Raw genomic sequence first — 18,320 nt, forward strand, 5'->3', positions numbered from 1 at the left:
ATCATGTCATCCACATAAACCTCAATCTCTGTGTGCATCATGTCGTGAAAGAGCGTTGTCATGGCTCGCTGGTAAGTAGCACATGCGTTCTTCAACCCAAACGGCATCACTTGATAACAGAATGTTCCCCATGGTGTTATGAATGTAGTTTTTTCCATGTCTTCGGGAGCCATTTTGATCTGGTTATACCCGGAGAATCCGTCCATGAAGGAGAATATGTCAAACTTTGTTGTATTGTCTACCAACATGTCAATATGAGGCAGGGGGAAATCATCCTTTGGGCTTGCTCTATTTAAGTCACGATAGTCGACACACATTCGTACCTTCCCGTCCTTCTTAGGAACTGGCACAATATTTGCTATCCACTCTGGATACACTGAAGTGGCAAGAAAACCAGCATCTATTTGCTTCAGAACTTCTTCTTTAATTTTGACGGCCATATCTGGATGTGTTCTTCTTAATTTCTATTTGACCGGTGGACATTCTGGCTTCAAAGGTAGCTTGTGCTCTACGATGTCAGTGTCGAGACCAGGCATATCTTGATAAGACCAAGCAAACACATCTACATACTCTTTCAACAGGCTGATCAATTGCTCCTTGACCTGTGGGGATAACAATGCTCCAATTTTGACTTCTTTCACATTTTCTTCCGAACCCAAGTTGACTGTTTCCAAAGGCTCCTTGTATGGCTGAATAATGTCTTCTTCATTTTCAAGCTGGCGGGCGACCTCTTCTGGAATCTCATCCCACTCTTCCTCTTCAGCTTCGAATACAGAATGTTCAAAGTTGGGAGAGGGCATGATGTCATTGTGTTCAACGGGTTTAAGTAACCTGTACAAACAATTGTTTTTAGAGGACTGACCATGACATGCAAAAATGTGTTCTTTTTAAGGTTTTTTTTTTGTGTTACCATTTTCCGAAAAAGCTGAAAAGATAAAAGGACACAAGTGTATAGGAACACAAAAGATCTTTTTCATGGATAGTACGTTTTTGACAAAAGTGCCCATTTTACAAAATTAATGCTTCGCGCTTTGGGCTAAAGCGGAAGATTTTTGAAAACTGAAAAGCTTAATTACTTTGATATGTGGACACAATGTGGGATGTCAACTGCGGTCCAGTTCTTCATAACTACTCTTGGTGTCACAAATCTGGGGCCTTCGTCTTCTGTCTTTTTCTCAAAAGTATCCTCTTCAACTGCTACCATGTTGATAAACCCACCGCTGTGAAAGATATCTTTGAAAGGTCGCACCACTGAAGTCTGCACTTGTTTTCCATCAACAAAGCCTAATCCTGCATGGTTAACGTTTTCTGGCAACTCTATCACCTTGCCCCACATTTCTGTAGGACCTGTCTTGACAATCTGATGGGCGTCTTTGAATGACGCGATTGAACCTTCACTTTTCTTGTAATCATCGATGGTCAGGGCCTGAAATGGAGTTTGAACAGCCGTCTCGTCTACTTCTATCACACTAAACGATGAAAAGGTGGCTAATCAGCATAGCCTGCTCCCCATTAACCGTCACTATTTGCCCATTCTTGACAAACTTTAACTTTTGGTGTAACGTGGATGTAATGGCACCCGCCTCATGAATCCATGGGCGTCCGAGCAGACAGCTATAAGCTGGCACTATATCCATAACCTGGAAAGTGATCTGGAATACATGTGGTATAATACAAATAGGCAAATCAACTTCTCCAATGACTGATTTTCTTGATCCATCGAACGCTTTCACAATAATTCCACTATGCCGCATTTGCCCCCCTTTGTACTTTAGCTTCACCAAGGTAGACTTGGGCATGACATTCAGAGATGAACCGGTGTCAATTAGGATATTAGACAAAGAATCCCCTTGACAATTGGCTAAGATATGGAGAGCGAAGTTGTGATTCTTTCCTTCTTCTGGCAGTTCTTCATCACAAAAGCCTAAGCCATTGCACGAAGTGATGCTGCCTACAACATTGTTGAACTGCTCTGCTGTTATATCCTGTTCTACAAAGGCTTGATCAAGCACCTTCAGTAGTGCTTCTCTGTGGACAGCTGAATTCAATAATAAGGACAGGATCGAGATTTTTGACGGTGTCTGTAGCAACTGATCTACCACTTTGTAGTCACTGAGCTTGATAATTCTAAGTAGTTCATCTGTTTCTTTATCAAGGGTTGAATTGCTTGTTTGCCCTTCTGCTTCTCTTGTCACTGGTACCACGACTACTGGATCTTTCTCAACATTTCTACTTGGGATAACCGGCGGAGCGAACACGCGGCCACTGCGCGTCATTCGGCTATTTGCTGCGATATTGGTAACTGAGGCTAAGGTTTTAATCTCGACCTCTTTACCGTTCTCAATAATAGTTGCTGCATAGCGGTAGGGGACCGCTTTATCTGAAGTGTAAGGCATTGGGCCCGGAGGGCAAATCACCACTGGCTCCCTCGGATGATAAGCTATCTCTACTTTCTCTGGAATGTTGAAGCAAGGAATGATGACATTCACCTCTTGTTCTTGTGATTCTGGAGAACTCACTTGTCTAGAAATCTGAATCAAACCCTGATCAAGGACGCCTTGCAAATCATCTTGAATATTTCTACAACCTCTTGAATTGACTGAACATGTACCACAGATCTGGTGGTCATGTTGGAATAGACCATGAGCACATAAAACAGAATGAATTTCAACCAAAGACTGCCGAATCTCCTCTATCTTCGTAACACGTTGTTCATTGAGACAAACTTCTATATTGTTCACTGATGAAGGACCATGACTTGGCATTGGATTGTCCTTCACATTGGGACCCATGCTCTTGAAGGTCAGGATACCTGCTCTTGTCAACTTCTGTACTTCCAACTTTAAAGCAAAACAGTTGTCTAAGTCATGACCTGGAGCATTCTGATGAAAGGGACAAGATACCTCTGGCTTGTACCACCAAGGTAGCACTTCTGGTATAAGAGGTCGTGGTCGTGGTTGCACAAGGTTTTTAGCGATCAAAGCTGGATACAATTCTGCATATGACATCGGAATTGGATCAAAATTGGTTTTTCTTTGTTGCTGTGGTGGACGTTGTTGTAACTGATGTTGATGTTGTTGAGGTTGATGTTGTTGCTGATACTGAGTATTCTGTTGGAAGCGGTTGGTACGCTGCTGAGGGTATTGGACTTGAACTGGAGCGGAAGTGATTACTGGAGTCACGGCTGCTATATGTTGGTGTTGGGAATGGTAAGGATAATTGATCCTTCTTGGATGATTATAGGACACAGCATTAGTTTCTTGTTCCTTCTTTTTCATAAAACCGCCGTACCTCTTTGCCCCGCTTGAAGATGAACTTCCTTCTCTAACTAGACGCCCTTCTCGAACTGCTTCCTCTAAACGGACTCCCATGTTTACCATGTCAGTAAAGTCTGTAGGAGCGCTTGCAATCATCCTCTCGTAATAAAAAGTATCAAGAGTCTTTAAGAACACTTTCGTCATCTCCTTTTCTTCCATAGGTGGAACAACCTGTGCTGCAATTTCGCGCCACCTTTGCGCGTATTCACGGAATGTCTCCTTTTCTCTTTGTTGCATGGACCTCAACTGATCTCGGTCTGGCACATTATCAAGGTTGTATTTGTAATGTTTGATAAAGGCCTCGCCTAAATCGTTGAAAGTCTTGATCTGAGAACTGTCTAATCCCATATACCAGCGTAAAGCTGCACCGGTAAGGCTGTCTTGAAAACAATGAATGAGCATCCTTTGGTCGTTGGTGTACATTGACATCTTTCGCACGTACATAACCAAATGGGTCTGTGGACAAGAACTTACTTTGTACTTTTCAAATTCTGGTAGTTTAAATTTTGCTGGCATCCTTACGTCTGGAACCAAACACATATCATTTACATCTCTGCCAAACAGTTCTTTCCCACGAAGAGCTTTTATCTCTTTTTGTAATTCCGCAAACTGATCCTGGAATTCATCCATTCTATCATTGAGACAAGGATCCTCACTTGGGGTAGGGCCGTGATAGATAGGTTCTCCTAGGTGAGGAGTATAGTGAACAACGGGAGGCACATTAGTGAAGACAGGAGCATTTGGTGGAACGAACTCTTGTTGATATCTATCTTGATTAAGATCCCTGGGTATTTCCCAAGGACGGGATGCTGTGATGGTAACAGAAGTGACTGGGACAGCGTGGATTTCTGAAGCGATGACTGTAGTGACGGGTGCTGCTGTTGTCTGATTCTGAATTTGAGGTTGATTCTGTGCCGAAGTCTGTCCTGAATTATGAACTTGAGCCCTAGCCTGGGCTTCCTCTGCTTGTAGACGGGCGATTAACATTTGGTTGCGCATCTCTGTTGCCTGTGCTTGCGCCTGGATCTGTGCATCTTGTGCTTCGGCAACCTGAGCTTGTGCTGTTTGAAGTTGAGCAGCTTGGGCTGCTTGGTTTGCTATCAATGTCTCGACCATAGCAGAAAGGCGGTCAACCTGAGCTTTCAATTTTCGGTTCTCGTTATCTGTTATCTCCATTCTTCTTTTGTAGTTGGCTCTTGTGTTGTAATTATGCGTCGGCTTGAAATGGATCTGCTGGCGGGAAGCAACTGTTAGAAGACTGGACCAAGACAGATAACCTGTATGCACGTGATGCATGGATATGCAAAATGAATGATTTTCCAAGGAACTCTAAGTGAAGAAAAAGATAGAATTGCAAACATTTTTGATAACAAAACAAAATTTTTCATTTTAAGCATTTTTATCAAAATATACAAAATTATCAACCCAAAATACAACCAAGAAAACCATTTAAGGACATGTGTCATCAGGACGAGCATAAACAAGTAGGAGTTGTCCTTCAAGTCTCTCAATTCTTTCTTCATAGGCCTTCTGCATAAAAGCTTTCAACTTCACCAAACTGTCTACAAGACCTTTCCATGCACCTGAGGACTGTGGAATCTGGGAGTAATCTGTTGTGCCTGAGGAAAATAAATCCTCTTGCACCCTTGGACGTTTACCTGCACGATCTTCTCCATTCTGCTCCTTTAACTGTCTCTGAAGTTCTTCATTTTCCATTTCGAGCACCTGGGCCTTATCCTTCCAAGCGTCTCTCTCTTTCTTGACCCTCTCCAAGGTGGCTTGGAGTTCTTCTTTGTCATCTAGCGGAAGGTAGGGGGTCTTCAACGGAGCGGGTTTGATAGGATCATGATGTGGGTATGGCATTTTCAACTGTGTAGCTCTGGCTCTGATCCACTGGAGGTACGGCTCATAGGAGGTACAATCTTTCTTACCCAATTCAAGTCTCCCTTTGCGACAAACACGATGCCAAGCTCTTACTACTCTCTCTTTCATGGTAGGGTCCTCCTCGTTATCCCTCAAGAAAATACCTTCTAAAAGAATGTTAGGAGGCTTGTCCTTCATAGGGTAACCGAGTTGTCTCCTAGCAAGTACTGGATTATAAGAAATGATTCCCTTTGTGCCCATGAGGGGCACATTGGGGAACTCCCCGCAACTATCAATGATCTTCACATCGTCTAAAACTCTACTATACCATGCAATATCTGACTGGGTAAGAGACATAATCCTCTGTGACCACTGAAGTCCTGACTTGCGATCCCAAAAAGTAGCTGACTTAGGAAGATGAGAGACAAACCATTTGTAGAGTAACGGTATACAGCAGACTATGGTTCCTCCTCCTTTCAAAGTACGGTAATGGATGGAATGATAGGTGTCTCCGAGCAAAGTTGGAACAGGATTACCACTTAGGAAGATGCGTATAGCATATGAATCCACAAAACCTTCAATATTAGGAAATAGTAACAAATCGTAGATCAACAAGGCGAACAGATGCTCCACAATAATATCACAACCTTGACTGGCAAAATAAGAAACCTTCCCCATTAAGAACTTGGCAGTGAAACCTGGAAGTCCTCCTTTGGTGGTGAAGTTATTCTTGAATTCTGACTTCTTCATGTACAACACTTTTGCAAGAGAACTGTGCTCGGGTAACTTTTCTGAACCAGAGAAAGGTATTGTATCAGCAACTGGGATGTGAAGCAACTGGGCATACTCTTCCAATGTAGGCATGAGTTGATAGTCTGGGAATGTGAAACAGTGATAGACTGGATCATAGAACTGTACTAATGTCTGCAATAACCCTTCTTCCATCTTAAGTGTCAATAAAGATATAAGTGCCCCATATCTGTCTCTGAAACCAATAGGATCTGCGATCGAAGAAACCAGTTTCTTTAGTTCATCTATCTTTGGATTGATGAGATTGTACTTTTTCACACTTCTCCGTCCAAAATCCATGTTTCCTGCAATATTTGCCATCCTCACTTTAAGTTCCTTGGAAAAAGGTTGAAATGATGGGAATGAATGCATGTCATGCATGAATGCGACAAACACAAACATGGTCAAACAATACAAGGTTCAAAGTTCATCACCAGCATGGAGTTTAGGACAAAGCCCCCAGATAAGTTCTAAGGTTCACCTGCCAAACGGGTTCTAAAAGTTCCCAAGGTTATGGATCCTTCTTCGGATAATACCGGGTTAAGCAACTGCTCGCTTTCCAATATTATTCTCAAAAGAATCTCGCTTGAGTGTGATATCGCGTATCAACCAAACCAGACTTTTGGTCCGAAGTGGTCACCGCATCACATCCTAAGTAAGGCCAAGATGGGGTAAAGGTAAACTAAGGTCCTTGGCTTCACGGGCCCGTCGAAAGCAACAATGCCTCACAAATGACTTGTTTAGCACTATCACCCTCAAAGAGGCCTCCACCAAGCGGACAAAGGCTCAAGTCAACTTGGTAAGGATTGTCTCCTATCAAGTCAACCTGAATTATCATCCATCCTATCTCAAATGTGCCCCAAATCCGGGTATAGGATTTATCACAAGTATCCCCAAAAACCCAAAATAACAAACATTACAAACAATACAATTTAGCAAATATTCACAAAGCAAACATATAAACAAGCAAAGATAGGCTAAACCCTCAAATAAGTTTAATCATGTATTTCCCCAGCAGAGTCGCCATTCTGTCGCGGCGGGATTTTTCACGAGATTAAGTATTGATTGAACTTAACCCGTTTGAAAAATATTTTAAACGCAAGAGTCGTCACCGTCTTTTATTTTATCCAAAAAAGAGGAAGGGAAAAATAACGATAAATCCCTTTAGAGTTACGGGTTCGGGGGTTGGTTATGCAAAGGGAAGGTATTAGCACCCTCTACATCTGTGGTACTCAACAGGAACCTTTTTGCTTATGTTTATGTGAATGCTTTGCTTTTTTTGCTTTGATCGTTTGATTGGGGAGATGAGAAAAGAACTTGATTTTATTGCTTTTGGACTCGATAAAGTTGTAGACTTCATGCCTACGTATCTCCAAGGCGCAATGGAGAAATCAGAATCCGCGTAGTTCTCCCAAAAGAAAAGGGGAAAGTCTGTTTTGTTGATTTTAGATTGGCGTGTCTTGCCATCTCTTGCTCGACCTAGGCGGGAGGCTTCGAGACTGACACGTCCTTTTGAAAATATTTTTAAACTGAAAAGCCAAAGCTGGCAAAAGATTTGAATGAGCCTAAACCCTGAAACAATAAATAAATGGGCTCATTATAAGGAAGCCCAAGAGTAAGCTTGTGAGTGTGTGAAAAGGGTTTCTTAAACGGCGACCGTTGGAATCGCATCGGGTTTCTCTTTTTTGGATTTTTCGATTTTTTAACATAAAATGTGAACAATACGATTAAACACACAATACAGAAAATAAAAAATGCGAGAAAGTAAATTATTACAACACAGTTAGCTATGAATAGTTAGTATTACGAATAGTTAGTGGAGTTAATCGAGCTGAAACTGAAACGAAACGGTTAGTAACAACATAAACAAATATAAGAAACAATATAAACATTTACTTTAGACAAAATAAACATTTGATATAAATAAACATTTAATTAAAATAAACATTTAAACAAAAAATTAATTTAACTAACATTTAAATAAAACATATATGCAAAATAATAATAAAAGATAAATAATATTTAGTAAACAAAAGTAATATATATATATATATATATATATATATATATATATATATATATATATATATATATATATATATATATATATATATATATATATATATATATATATATATATATATATATATATATATATTTTAGACAATAAATATATAGTAGACAAAAATAATATATATGTACATTTAGACAAATAATATAATAGACAAAAGTAATATATATATATATATATGTATATATATATATATTATATATATATATATATATATATATATATATATATATATATATATATATATATATATATATATAATATATATATATATATATATATATATATATATATATATATATATATATATATATATATAATATAAATAATTAAAAACACATGTCGGCAAGCCGGAACTTTGCCGATTTCAGAGATAAGTGAAGAATATTACCTTGTGTGAAGAGGATGAACTTCTGATCGTCCAAATGATCGACCGAAAGCTGGAAATCGTCACCGACGCAGTGCTGGCTCCGATTTCAGAGATAAGTGAAGAATATTACCTTGTGTGAAGAGGATGAACTTCTGATCGTCCATATGATCGACCGAAAGCTGGAAACCGTGACCGACGCAGTGCTGGCTGCCTTCGTGAGTACCTGACTTCAACGTCGCTTTTGATCGGTGAAACGACGCCGGAATGAAATGAACCTTGGATATTTGTGACCTGGACTCAACGAACTTCAAAGATATGAAATCGGTTTTGTGTTTCGGTGAATAATCGGGACGATTTTGGGTTACCGAAAATGAAGAACAAGTGAAAATACGGTAATGCTTTTGGAAAAATATTTCTTTTCAATTCTCTGTTTCTCTCACCACACGTTTTTTCTTACTGATCCCACCTTTTTCTCTTTTTTCTCCTTTTTTCTTACTAACCACATCTATATATATATATATATATATATATATATATTTAGATTACTTAAACAATAAGAAACCTAAAAATATCTAACATAAATTAATAATATATATTTAGATTACTTAAACAATAAGAAACCTAAAAAATATCTAACATAAATTAATAATATATATTTAGATTACTTAAACAATAAGAAACCTAAAAAATATCTAACATAAATTAATAATATATATTTATATATATAATAATAATAATAATAAACTAATATAATATTAATCCTAATTAAATAAACTAATTAACAACTAAACACAATTAATATTAAGCACAAATAATATTAAACGGCACACGATTAAAATACGATAAAATCGAGCGACACGAACGCGATAAAAATGATGACAATTTGCACAGCAAAACAGACAAATTGATAAAACCAATAAACCAGTAAACCGGTAAACCAGTAAAATCAACAACACGACTCAAACAGACTCGATTAAATCACACGGCACAACACGTAATTAAATAAACAACCCTAGGCAATAATAAAATCAACATGACATCACGAAAACGCTGACAAACACAATCACAAATAATCGGACAATACGAAAACTCTAATATATTCGAAATACTGTTAAAATACCGACAAACAAACAATTAAATAGATAAAAACGCACAAAACCTAATCGAAGCGATGCCACACACAAAAGAGATAAGCGAGATAAATACGAGGCAACGATATCGGCCAGGTTTTGCTAAAACAACGAAATACAACACGGTAAGCAACGAAAACACACAAAACCTAATCAAACCAGTTGTCACGTGAAGTTTAAGAAATTGAGATGAATACGAGACAACGAGATTAATCAAGATGTGGTCAACAAAGCCAAAGTCAAATTTTGGGGTGCGACACTGAGCGAACCAATTGATGATGATTTGGTACCACATGCATATGCGTCTAGTTAAGGATGTGAGTCTCATTGCATAATTTTACATGATGAGTATGTGATTATTTTGTGTATGTTGATTGGATTGTGTGTGAGAATGATGTTGTGGAATTGTTGTTCAATGGGTAGATGTTTGAATTTTACCTTGAAATTTATACCATTCATTTATTGATGTGAATTCTCACCCCTTTTCTTTGATATTTTCCGCCATGGACATCTTGCAGATACTCTGGAGTAGAGTTTATGTTGTGAGTGAGAAATAGCTCTTGGGAGTTATTTTCATTAGTTATCGTTTTTATTATTAGTCGTCGTGTTCCGATTCTATAACACTAGGGGGGACGATGTTTCATTTATTATGTTTGATGTTAATTTGCTTATGTGGTTGAGTTTTAATAACTATTATGTCGCAGTGTTTTGAGTTGGATATTAAAACCTCTTTTTGAAACCTCGTTTTGTGAAGGCTAATTCCTTATAAGATTCAAATTGAAGTTAATATGTTTTATTTATGTGTTTAATATGATTATGTTCGATGATATCCTAAGTAAAGGTGAGCATGTGATGACAGGTGTTGTATGATGATTATTTTCCATTGCGTGTTTTCTAAATTAATATGTTTTTTGAAGGGTTATCGTTGGTGACACCTTAAATTGTCAAGTAATCTCTTATTTATAAGTTTCGGAGTTTAGGGTGTAACAATATTTGCACCGTGCATTAACTATGAACTCGTCATATCATCGTCGCCGCTATGAGGAGTATCACTTTCACGGCGAGAGATAGAGGTGACATTAGACAGGAGGATGGACCATAAACCCTAGGCATGGCCTCCAAGAAAATTACCTAAGATCCTCTCTTCTTCTTCTCATTCACATAGATCTTGAGGGAAATTAGAGATCTTGAGATATGGTTAATTGTTGCTGAAATGATAACTACACAAATTAAATGTGATGGATCCCTGCATTTGAATATGAATACTCTCGATCTTTTGACATGAGGAGGTTACGAACAGGTATATCTAAAGTTGGATCTGAGATCATGGAAATCGTATGAATCAGAAGTTGTTTCCCGCAGAAGACTCCACTGTTCCATTCAGGAATCATAAATTGATGTAGTTGGAGAACTGAACCTCTTGAGTTGGTGGTATTGATCTCTGATACGGCAGTGCGGGGTGGACCTACATAGTTAGCACTCAACCACACAAGGAATTTTAAGATTCAAGATGAGTATAATCAAATGTGGATATCATAAAGTGTATATTGCTTTCTCGTGTGAATTGATTTATACCTTGGGCCACGTGAAATGAATTTGAGATGAATTAGGCCTTAGCTATTTGAATATTTGGTCGACTGAAAACTGAAGTATACAATTCTAGTTGAAACATAAAAGATATCCAGAATTAATATTGTATTCTTTTATAATAGAAAATATTTATGTTGACCAGTCCTGATAATCCTTCTGCAACCATTAAAAATAGAAATGGAGACAAAGGGTCTCCCTAAAGCAGTCCTCTTTGGGGTTGTGCAGTGCTTCCATTGACTAGAATGGTTAAACTGCTCGAAAACAGACATGCCTCCATCCATCTTAACCATCCAACACCAAATCATATCCTTCTCATAATGTTCCTAGGATAGTCCCAAGACACATTATAGCAGGCATTTTTGAAATCAATATTTAGAAGTATACATTCTCTCCTTTGCCTTTTTTGAGAAATCCACAAGTTTATTGATAACTAAAACACCATCTAACATTTTCCTATTTTTACAAAAGCAGACTAATATGTCTATATCATATTATGCATGACTTTTTTTAATATAGTTGCCAATAACTTAGCTATAATCACTACAAAAATCAGCATAAATTATGGCTTTTAGTTTAAAACACCATAATTTACAGTTGATTACGGCGGTTTTACCAAATGACATAATATTAGTAATACAATGGTGGTTTCAACCGCCAATATTTTCATAAGTGTTTCACAAATTTCCACAAGTGTAGGTGCACCTTTATCTCATCCCCCTATTTCATTGGTTTATTCATATAATAAAATAAAACTTTAATTATATTAAATAATAGTAATATTGTTTTTAAAAAAACATATAGTAATAAGAATAAGAATAATAATAATGTTATGATATGAATTTTAAAAAATCATTATCGCCTCCTTGGTATACTCTTCAACTAAATCCTCTCTCTCTCTCTCGATAATTTTGATTTCGAATTGCAGTTACCTCGAAGCTTCAATTTCTAATTTCTCTTAATCTTTTGCCTCCAATCAATTTTCCGTAAATCCTTTCGATTTTAATTCATTCACATCATTCAAATTCAAACCCTAACATTGTTTTGAAATTAGAACCACACCTCTTCAGTATCAGTACCAATATGGAACTCTAATGATCAACCCTACCAGTTATTGGAACCATCTTTCAATCGTTCAATCGCAAACCTGCATTCTGCAGTTCTGCAATCAGGTTTTTTGCGGCTATGTTCTGCTGCTCCACATTCTATAGTTTCGTAATCGGGTTGTTCAACTGCTCCATCCTGCTACTCGACAATCCACAATTCCACAATCCACCAATTTCAAAGTAATATTTCTTTCGTTTTTCACAATAGGATTTCTGATATTTATGAGACTCAAGTGATAAATTGACATCCTCTTTCACAAGATTAGTATTATTTGAATATATTATTCTATATTCATTTGTTTATTTTTGTCTAAGTTCAAGTTCTTGATATCTTCGTGTAAAAAAGTGCCTTTAGGGTACTTTGAATGATAGCACCACAGTCCATTAGCTTAGAAACCACATGCGCATCACTTGGAACCTTCAATCCCAATAATGCATACGAACTTACTATATTGTTGAGTTTATCATGTTATGAACAGAATTGGAATACATACTCCAAGGGATGCTCTTAATATTTTTGTAGATTTGTGTTCTTCATCATGTTATGAACAAAAATGGAGTACATACTCCTTTATTGATTATTTAGAGAGACTAGTTTTTCCCAAAATAATAGCACAAAGTCCATTAGCTTAGTAAACTCTGTACACTTAATGTGAGAATCTGTGTGTAAACTATTTGTGTTCTTTATCATGTTATGCAGTGGTACATCACAGGTTTCTTTTGTTCCCTCATTTAACTCTTCTACTATTACTTATCTTAACTAGAAAAGGAAGTGGACAATGATGATTGTCCAGACTCATTTGATTGTGGAAAACTTGTTTTGGATCAGTTTATTAACGAGTGTCAATGAAACCTCCAACTTGACCCTTGTGTTTTGATAATAGTATTGTTATTAATATTTGGGTAAATTTTATTTTTTTGCTGTTAAACTCAAACATAATTTAGGACTCTTATACAACTCTTATGCACATTGAATTGGTCTTGTTTTCTCTGTTGCAGGTGTTATTGCTAAAGGAAATTTTATGGACAAATATGTCAAGAGGTAATGCTCATTCACATTCATAGCTTTCTCTCTTTGGTTAAAAAAAGAGCTTATTATATAAGTGCTTATGCATAATATTATTTGATGACAAAATAAAGTAAAGAATTGTTTTCATATAATTTATAGGCAATTATTCGTAAACTATTTTAGAGAGCTTATGAAAATAAATGAAAACAACTTATGAATAAGCACTTCCAAATAGTTCTGCAAGAGTTTATGCTAGTAGGTAAGTTCTGCATTTACTAAATTATCACAAGGTAACTTGAACTAACTTTAACTTTAACTATAAAGTAAAAATTTGTGTAATTTTTAGGGAGAAAAATTAATTGTAACCTTAACCAAAAAATGAAAATTTGTGTAATTTATATTAAAAAAGAGAGAGAAAATGTGAAGCTTTGGAGTATTTAAAGGTGGGAATGGTAGTGAGAGGCTAAGAATAAAAGTGAAGAAAATTGGAACAGTGCCCACATCTAATGCTCACTATAGACAGCAAGCTATTGCATTGAACACTATTCCCTCCGTCTTTTTATTATAAATCGTTTTTGACATTTTATACGTAAGAAGAAATGTAATAATTATGATATAAAAATGAGAAATTGTGAAATATTTTACAAAATTGTCCTTAATTAATGATATTGGAAAGACAAATTAATATAATTAAAAGAAGAGAGAATAATATATATTTAAGGGTATAATAGAAAACATATCATTAATGATTCATTGATATTATAAAGCGACTTATATTGTGGTACAAAATATAATTTCACTAGTACTATCATCTAGCTATCATAAAATAAAATTACTGATATTTTTTGTAAAATATTACTGATATTTTTTAGATTTAGTTTGCTTTTAGAATATTTACTGATATTTTTTATAAAAAAATAAATTGAAGAAACATTCAATTTTATCAAAAGTGATTGATGTGAATCAATATATTACAACGGATATAATATTTGAAGATATTTGTTTATTATGTGAATTATGTGGCATTTAAAAATGCCACTATTTATAAAAAAAAAAAAAACTCTCAATTGATATATATATTTTTCTATAAAACCTCTCAATTCCACTTTTTTTTATTAGTATAAACAAAAAAAAAAACTTCAATGGATCACTATTTCTTTTGAAACAATTCAATGTATCACTATTAATATAGCTTCTCATATTGGAAAAGTGTAAAAAGTTATTGGAAAGTGTATCTATTTAAACATATAAACGTATCACTCTATTAGTGAAATTATCACAATTAAAACAAGCCTATTTTCATTGACACGATAGTCAAATTTTCAAACCTCAAAAACGTGTGTTGACAACAACGTAAACTATACATGATTAATAGAAGTCTATGTTCAACTCAACATCGTTCAAAACAAACACCATCACTTACTCTCTTCAAACTCCACCAACCACAACAACCATGGACCTCTCTCTCAGTCTCAACACAACACTCCCATTTGGATCACAAAACCATAATCCACTCAATCACTATCATCATAATCCAATTTCCATTTCAATCAAACTCAAGAAATTACCAATATTGAGATTGACCGCAAAGAAAAAGTCAATGATTGATGGTATTAGTGACGATTTGAATTCCATAGCTTCTCTTAACCTTGATTTTGCACCTTCTCGGAGACACGTTCGAGAGGCCTTCACTCATGTGCAACACAAACTAGACCATTTCTTATTCAAGGTGATTAATTCAATTATACCTCAAACTTTTTTTTTAATTTCGTATTCCATTTTTTTTAGGATTACGACTTATATGTTTCAATCTTTTCTTTTCTGTGTTTTTTATTTAATAGACTGCACCTTCTGGGATCAGAACTCAAGAAGTAAGTTTTTTGTTTTGTTTTACTTATAAATGTCCTTTTGCATGATCAATAATGTATTATAAAATTCAGACTCCGACATTAACACCAAGACGCGACCACTCTGACATAGATAATGTAAAAATATAAAGCATAAATATGATAGTATTTGAGTTTATTTTTTTTATCTATTATAAAAAATTAAAAATATATTAATCAAAATTTACATCTCTAATTCTCATTGATAACATTGCTGTTTAACCTTTTTTTTATCAAGATTTGTTCAAAAAATTTATAAATATAAACTTTTTATTTTATAAAACACTTATATGAATTGTTAAACATTGTATGTCATTCTCTTATAAGTGTCAAACACCGATTTAAAGACCATCGAATCAAAGAAAATAACTATTTTTTTGGAAGAAATTTGTCAATTTTTCCGATATTTGTTTAACTTTTCTGACACATATCGTATGAATGTCATATAAGTGTCGGACACAGACACGTGTCAGACACAGCGACGCACGTACTTCTATTGATCTTTGTGCTTCATAGGTAGTGTATGTTTGAAAAATGATGTAAAGTTATTAACTTTAATTATCAGTGGTATGAAAGGAATTCGAGAGGATTGGAGATTTTCTGCAAAAGTTGGATGCCAAAAAACGGTGTTCCAATCAAGGGAGCTTTGTTTTTCTGTCATGGATATGGCAGTACTTGCACTTTCTTCTTTGAAGGTTTGTCTTTTTACTCTGTTATTGATTTTTTTTTTGTTAACCGAGCTAGAAACATATCAAGTATGATGAAGGAGTATTCATTATTTGATTTTTTCTTCAGGTATTGCTAGGAGAATTGCTGCTTCTGGATTTGGTGTTTATGCGATGGATTTTGAGGGTTTCGGTTTATCTGAAGGATTGCATGGTTATGTACCGAGTTTCGATGATTTGGTCGACGATGTTATAGAATACTCTACAAAAATTAAAGGTATGGCCTTTAAAATTAGGACTTTCATTCTCTATGTGACTGTGATCGAGGTTGCATTGGAGCGAATGATTACGATTTTATTTTAATACGTTTATTTTTTGTTGACAGCAAGACCTGAGGTGAGAGATTTGCCGGGATTTATATTCGGGCAGTCGATGGGTGGAGCAATTGCTCTTAAAGCTCATTTGAAGCAACCTAATGATTGGGATGGAGTCATCCTTGTAGCACCAATGTGTAAGGTATGTCTGTTTCTTTCTGTTGCATTATTCTCTGAAACATTGACACAGACATCGGATACACGATACTGACACGTTCTTCTTCTTTGGTGCTAAGATTTCAAAAGGCATGATACCATCAACTATGGTTTTGAATGTGCTAACTCTCTTGTCTAAAATGATGCCAAAGGCGAAACTATTTCCTTATAAGGATCTAACCGAGCTGATTATACGAGAACCCGGGAAAAGAAAATTTGTTAGTAACTTTCTCAATCCCTTGTTCTTCAATGTTTACCTAGTAATTGATTAATCATTTTAAAGAAACTAATTATGTTAGGATTTTTTTTCTCTTTAGGCCGGTTACAATGTTGTTTCTTACGATGATAAAACGCGATTAAGAACCGGAATGGAACTCTTGAGTGCAACTCAAGATATTGAGTCACAGTTAGAGAAGGTTAGATTTTATTGAATTCTACTATATATCGTTATGTTTTTTTCTGCATGCAATCATTGTTATATACAATTTTCAGGTTTCAGCTCCATTATTGATTCTTCATGGAGCAGAAGATAAGGTGACAGATCCACTGGTGAGCCAATTTCTTTATGAGAAAGCTTGTAGCAAAGATAAGACTCTAAAGATATATGAAGGAGGTTACCATGGCATTTTGGAAGGTGAACCTGATGAAAGAATTTCTTCTGTTCATGATGATATTATCTCATGGCTTGATTTTAGGTGTTGTAGATGATTGAGGTTGATGGAATGTATTGCAAGAATTTTAGTATGGTAGTTAGTTGCATATATGATTTCGTAACTTTGAATTGTATACATGTCATGCTCCAAGATGAGACTAAAGAGGATAGGCACTAGTCCAAGTTTTTGGTTTGGAGAATCAATTTCAAAACAAAAGTCCATTTGGCAAAAATGAAGTTGACTTACTTTTTTAATTAATTTCAAATCGATTTTTCTTTAAAATTTAAAATTTAAAATAAATAAATTTCGTTTTATATCTAACCACCTGACCATTTATACCAACCATCGACCTCATTTTGATCACCACTTTATCTACTTATATTCTCTAATTTGACTATTGACAACTATCAAGCACCGTTATCGCCACCACAATGATCATCGGCATCCACCACATTAATCATTGTCGACCACCACTCTCATCATCGTCGATCACCACTACATATATCTCTCATCACCATTATGATCTCCCATCACCAGAATCCACTACCACTCTAGCCACTACTCTGACCACTGTAAACCATCACTCTCATCATCGTCGATCACCACGACATATATCTCTCATCACCATTATGACCTCCCATCACCACAATCCACTACCACTCTAGGCACTACTCTGCCCACCGTAAACCATCACTGACTATCACCAATGTGACGATCTACAATCACCTCTCTAAATTGCATTTGACAATAATCACATTTTCAATCACTATTATTAAGATCATTATTAAACAAATACATTATATATTTGTAATATTTTAATTATTTTATAAATATAATAATATGATTTGTTTGATTAAAATAGGTTTATCATGAATATATATATATATATATATATATATATATATATATATATATATATATATATATATATATATATATATATGTGTGTGTGTGTGTATGTATGTTTAAAATTGACTTTTCTTTTTAAAAAATCATAATTTTAAATTAAAACGGATATCAAATGTTCCAATGTTTCTAGTATCTACCATAACAATCAAAATCAAAGTGATTTACACATATCAGTTCATTTAGGGTGTGATTGGTTGAAAGAAGAAATTGAGAAGAGAGAAAAGAGGTGAGAAAAGGATATAAGAAGAGAGAAATATATGAGAAATCTAAATAGAGTATATTTAAGATATTGATTGGTATAAAAGAAAGATAAAAGAAATATAAGAGAAAGAAGTACAGTTTTTTGCTCAAATAGGAGGCGCCAATTGGATTGACTTCTGTATCTAGTGTTGTCAACCCAATTGGCACCTATGTGTTAGATTTAAGAGGTTACGC

General features: G+C 35.4%; 2 protein-coding genes across 2 annotated transcripts; one reads left to right on the top strand and one right to left on the bottom strand.

Annotated features, from left to right (window-relative positions):
• Nucleotides 1-1,469: 1,469 nt before the first annotated feature.
• Nucleotides 1,470-3,554, bottom strand: LOC127096391 (uncharacterized). The gene has a single exon (XM_051034967.1). The coding sequence runs from the start codon at nt 3,552-3,554 to the stop codon at nt 1,470-1,472; it is 2,085 nt and encodes a 694-aa protein (XP_050890924.1).
• Nucleotides 3,555-14,580: 11,026 nt separating this feature from the next.
• LOC127098284 (caffeoylshikimate esterase) lies at nt 14,581-17,230 on the top strand. The gene is made up of 8 exons (XM_051036832.1): nt 14,581-14,971; nt 15,084-15,113; nt 15,694-15,823; nt 15,924-16,070; nt 16,179-16,309; nt 16,404-16,541; nt 16,641-16,739; nt 16,816-17,230. The coding sequence occupies exons 1-8, from the start codon at nt 14,624-14,626 to the stop codon at nt 17,029-17,031; spliced, it is 1,239 nt and encodes a 412-aa protein (XP_050892789.1). The 5' UTR covers nt 14,581-14,623; the 3' UTR covers nt 17,032-17,230.
• Nucleotides 17,231-18,320: the final 1,090 nt, after the last annotated feature.

The sequence above is a fragment of the Lathyrus oleraceus genome, chromosome 6 (assembly GCF_024323335.1).
Source record: "Lathyrus oleraceus cultivar Zhongwan6 chromosome 6, CAAS_Psat_ZW6_1.0, whole genome shotgun sequence".
Taxonomy (NCBI): Eukaryota; Viridiplantae; Streptophyta; class Magnoliopsida; order Fabales; family Fabaceae; genus Lathyrus; species Lathyrus oleraceus.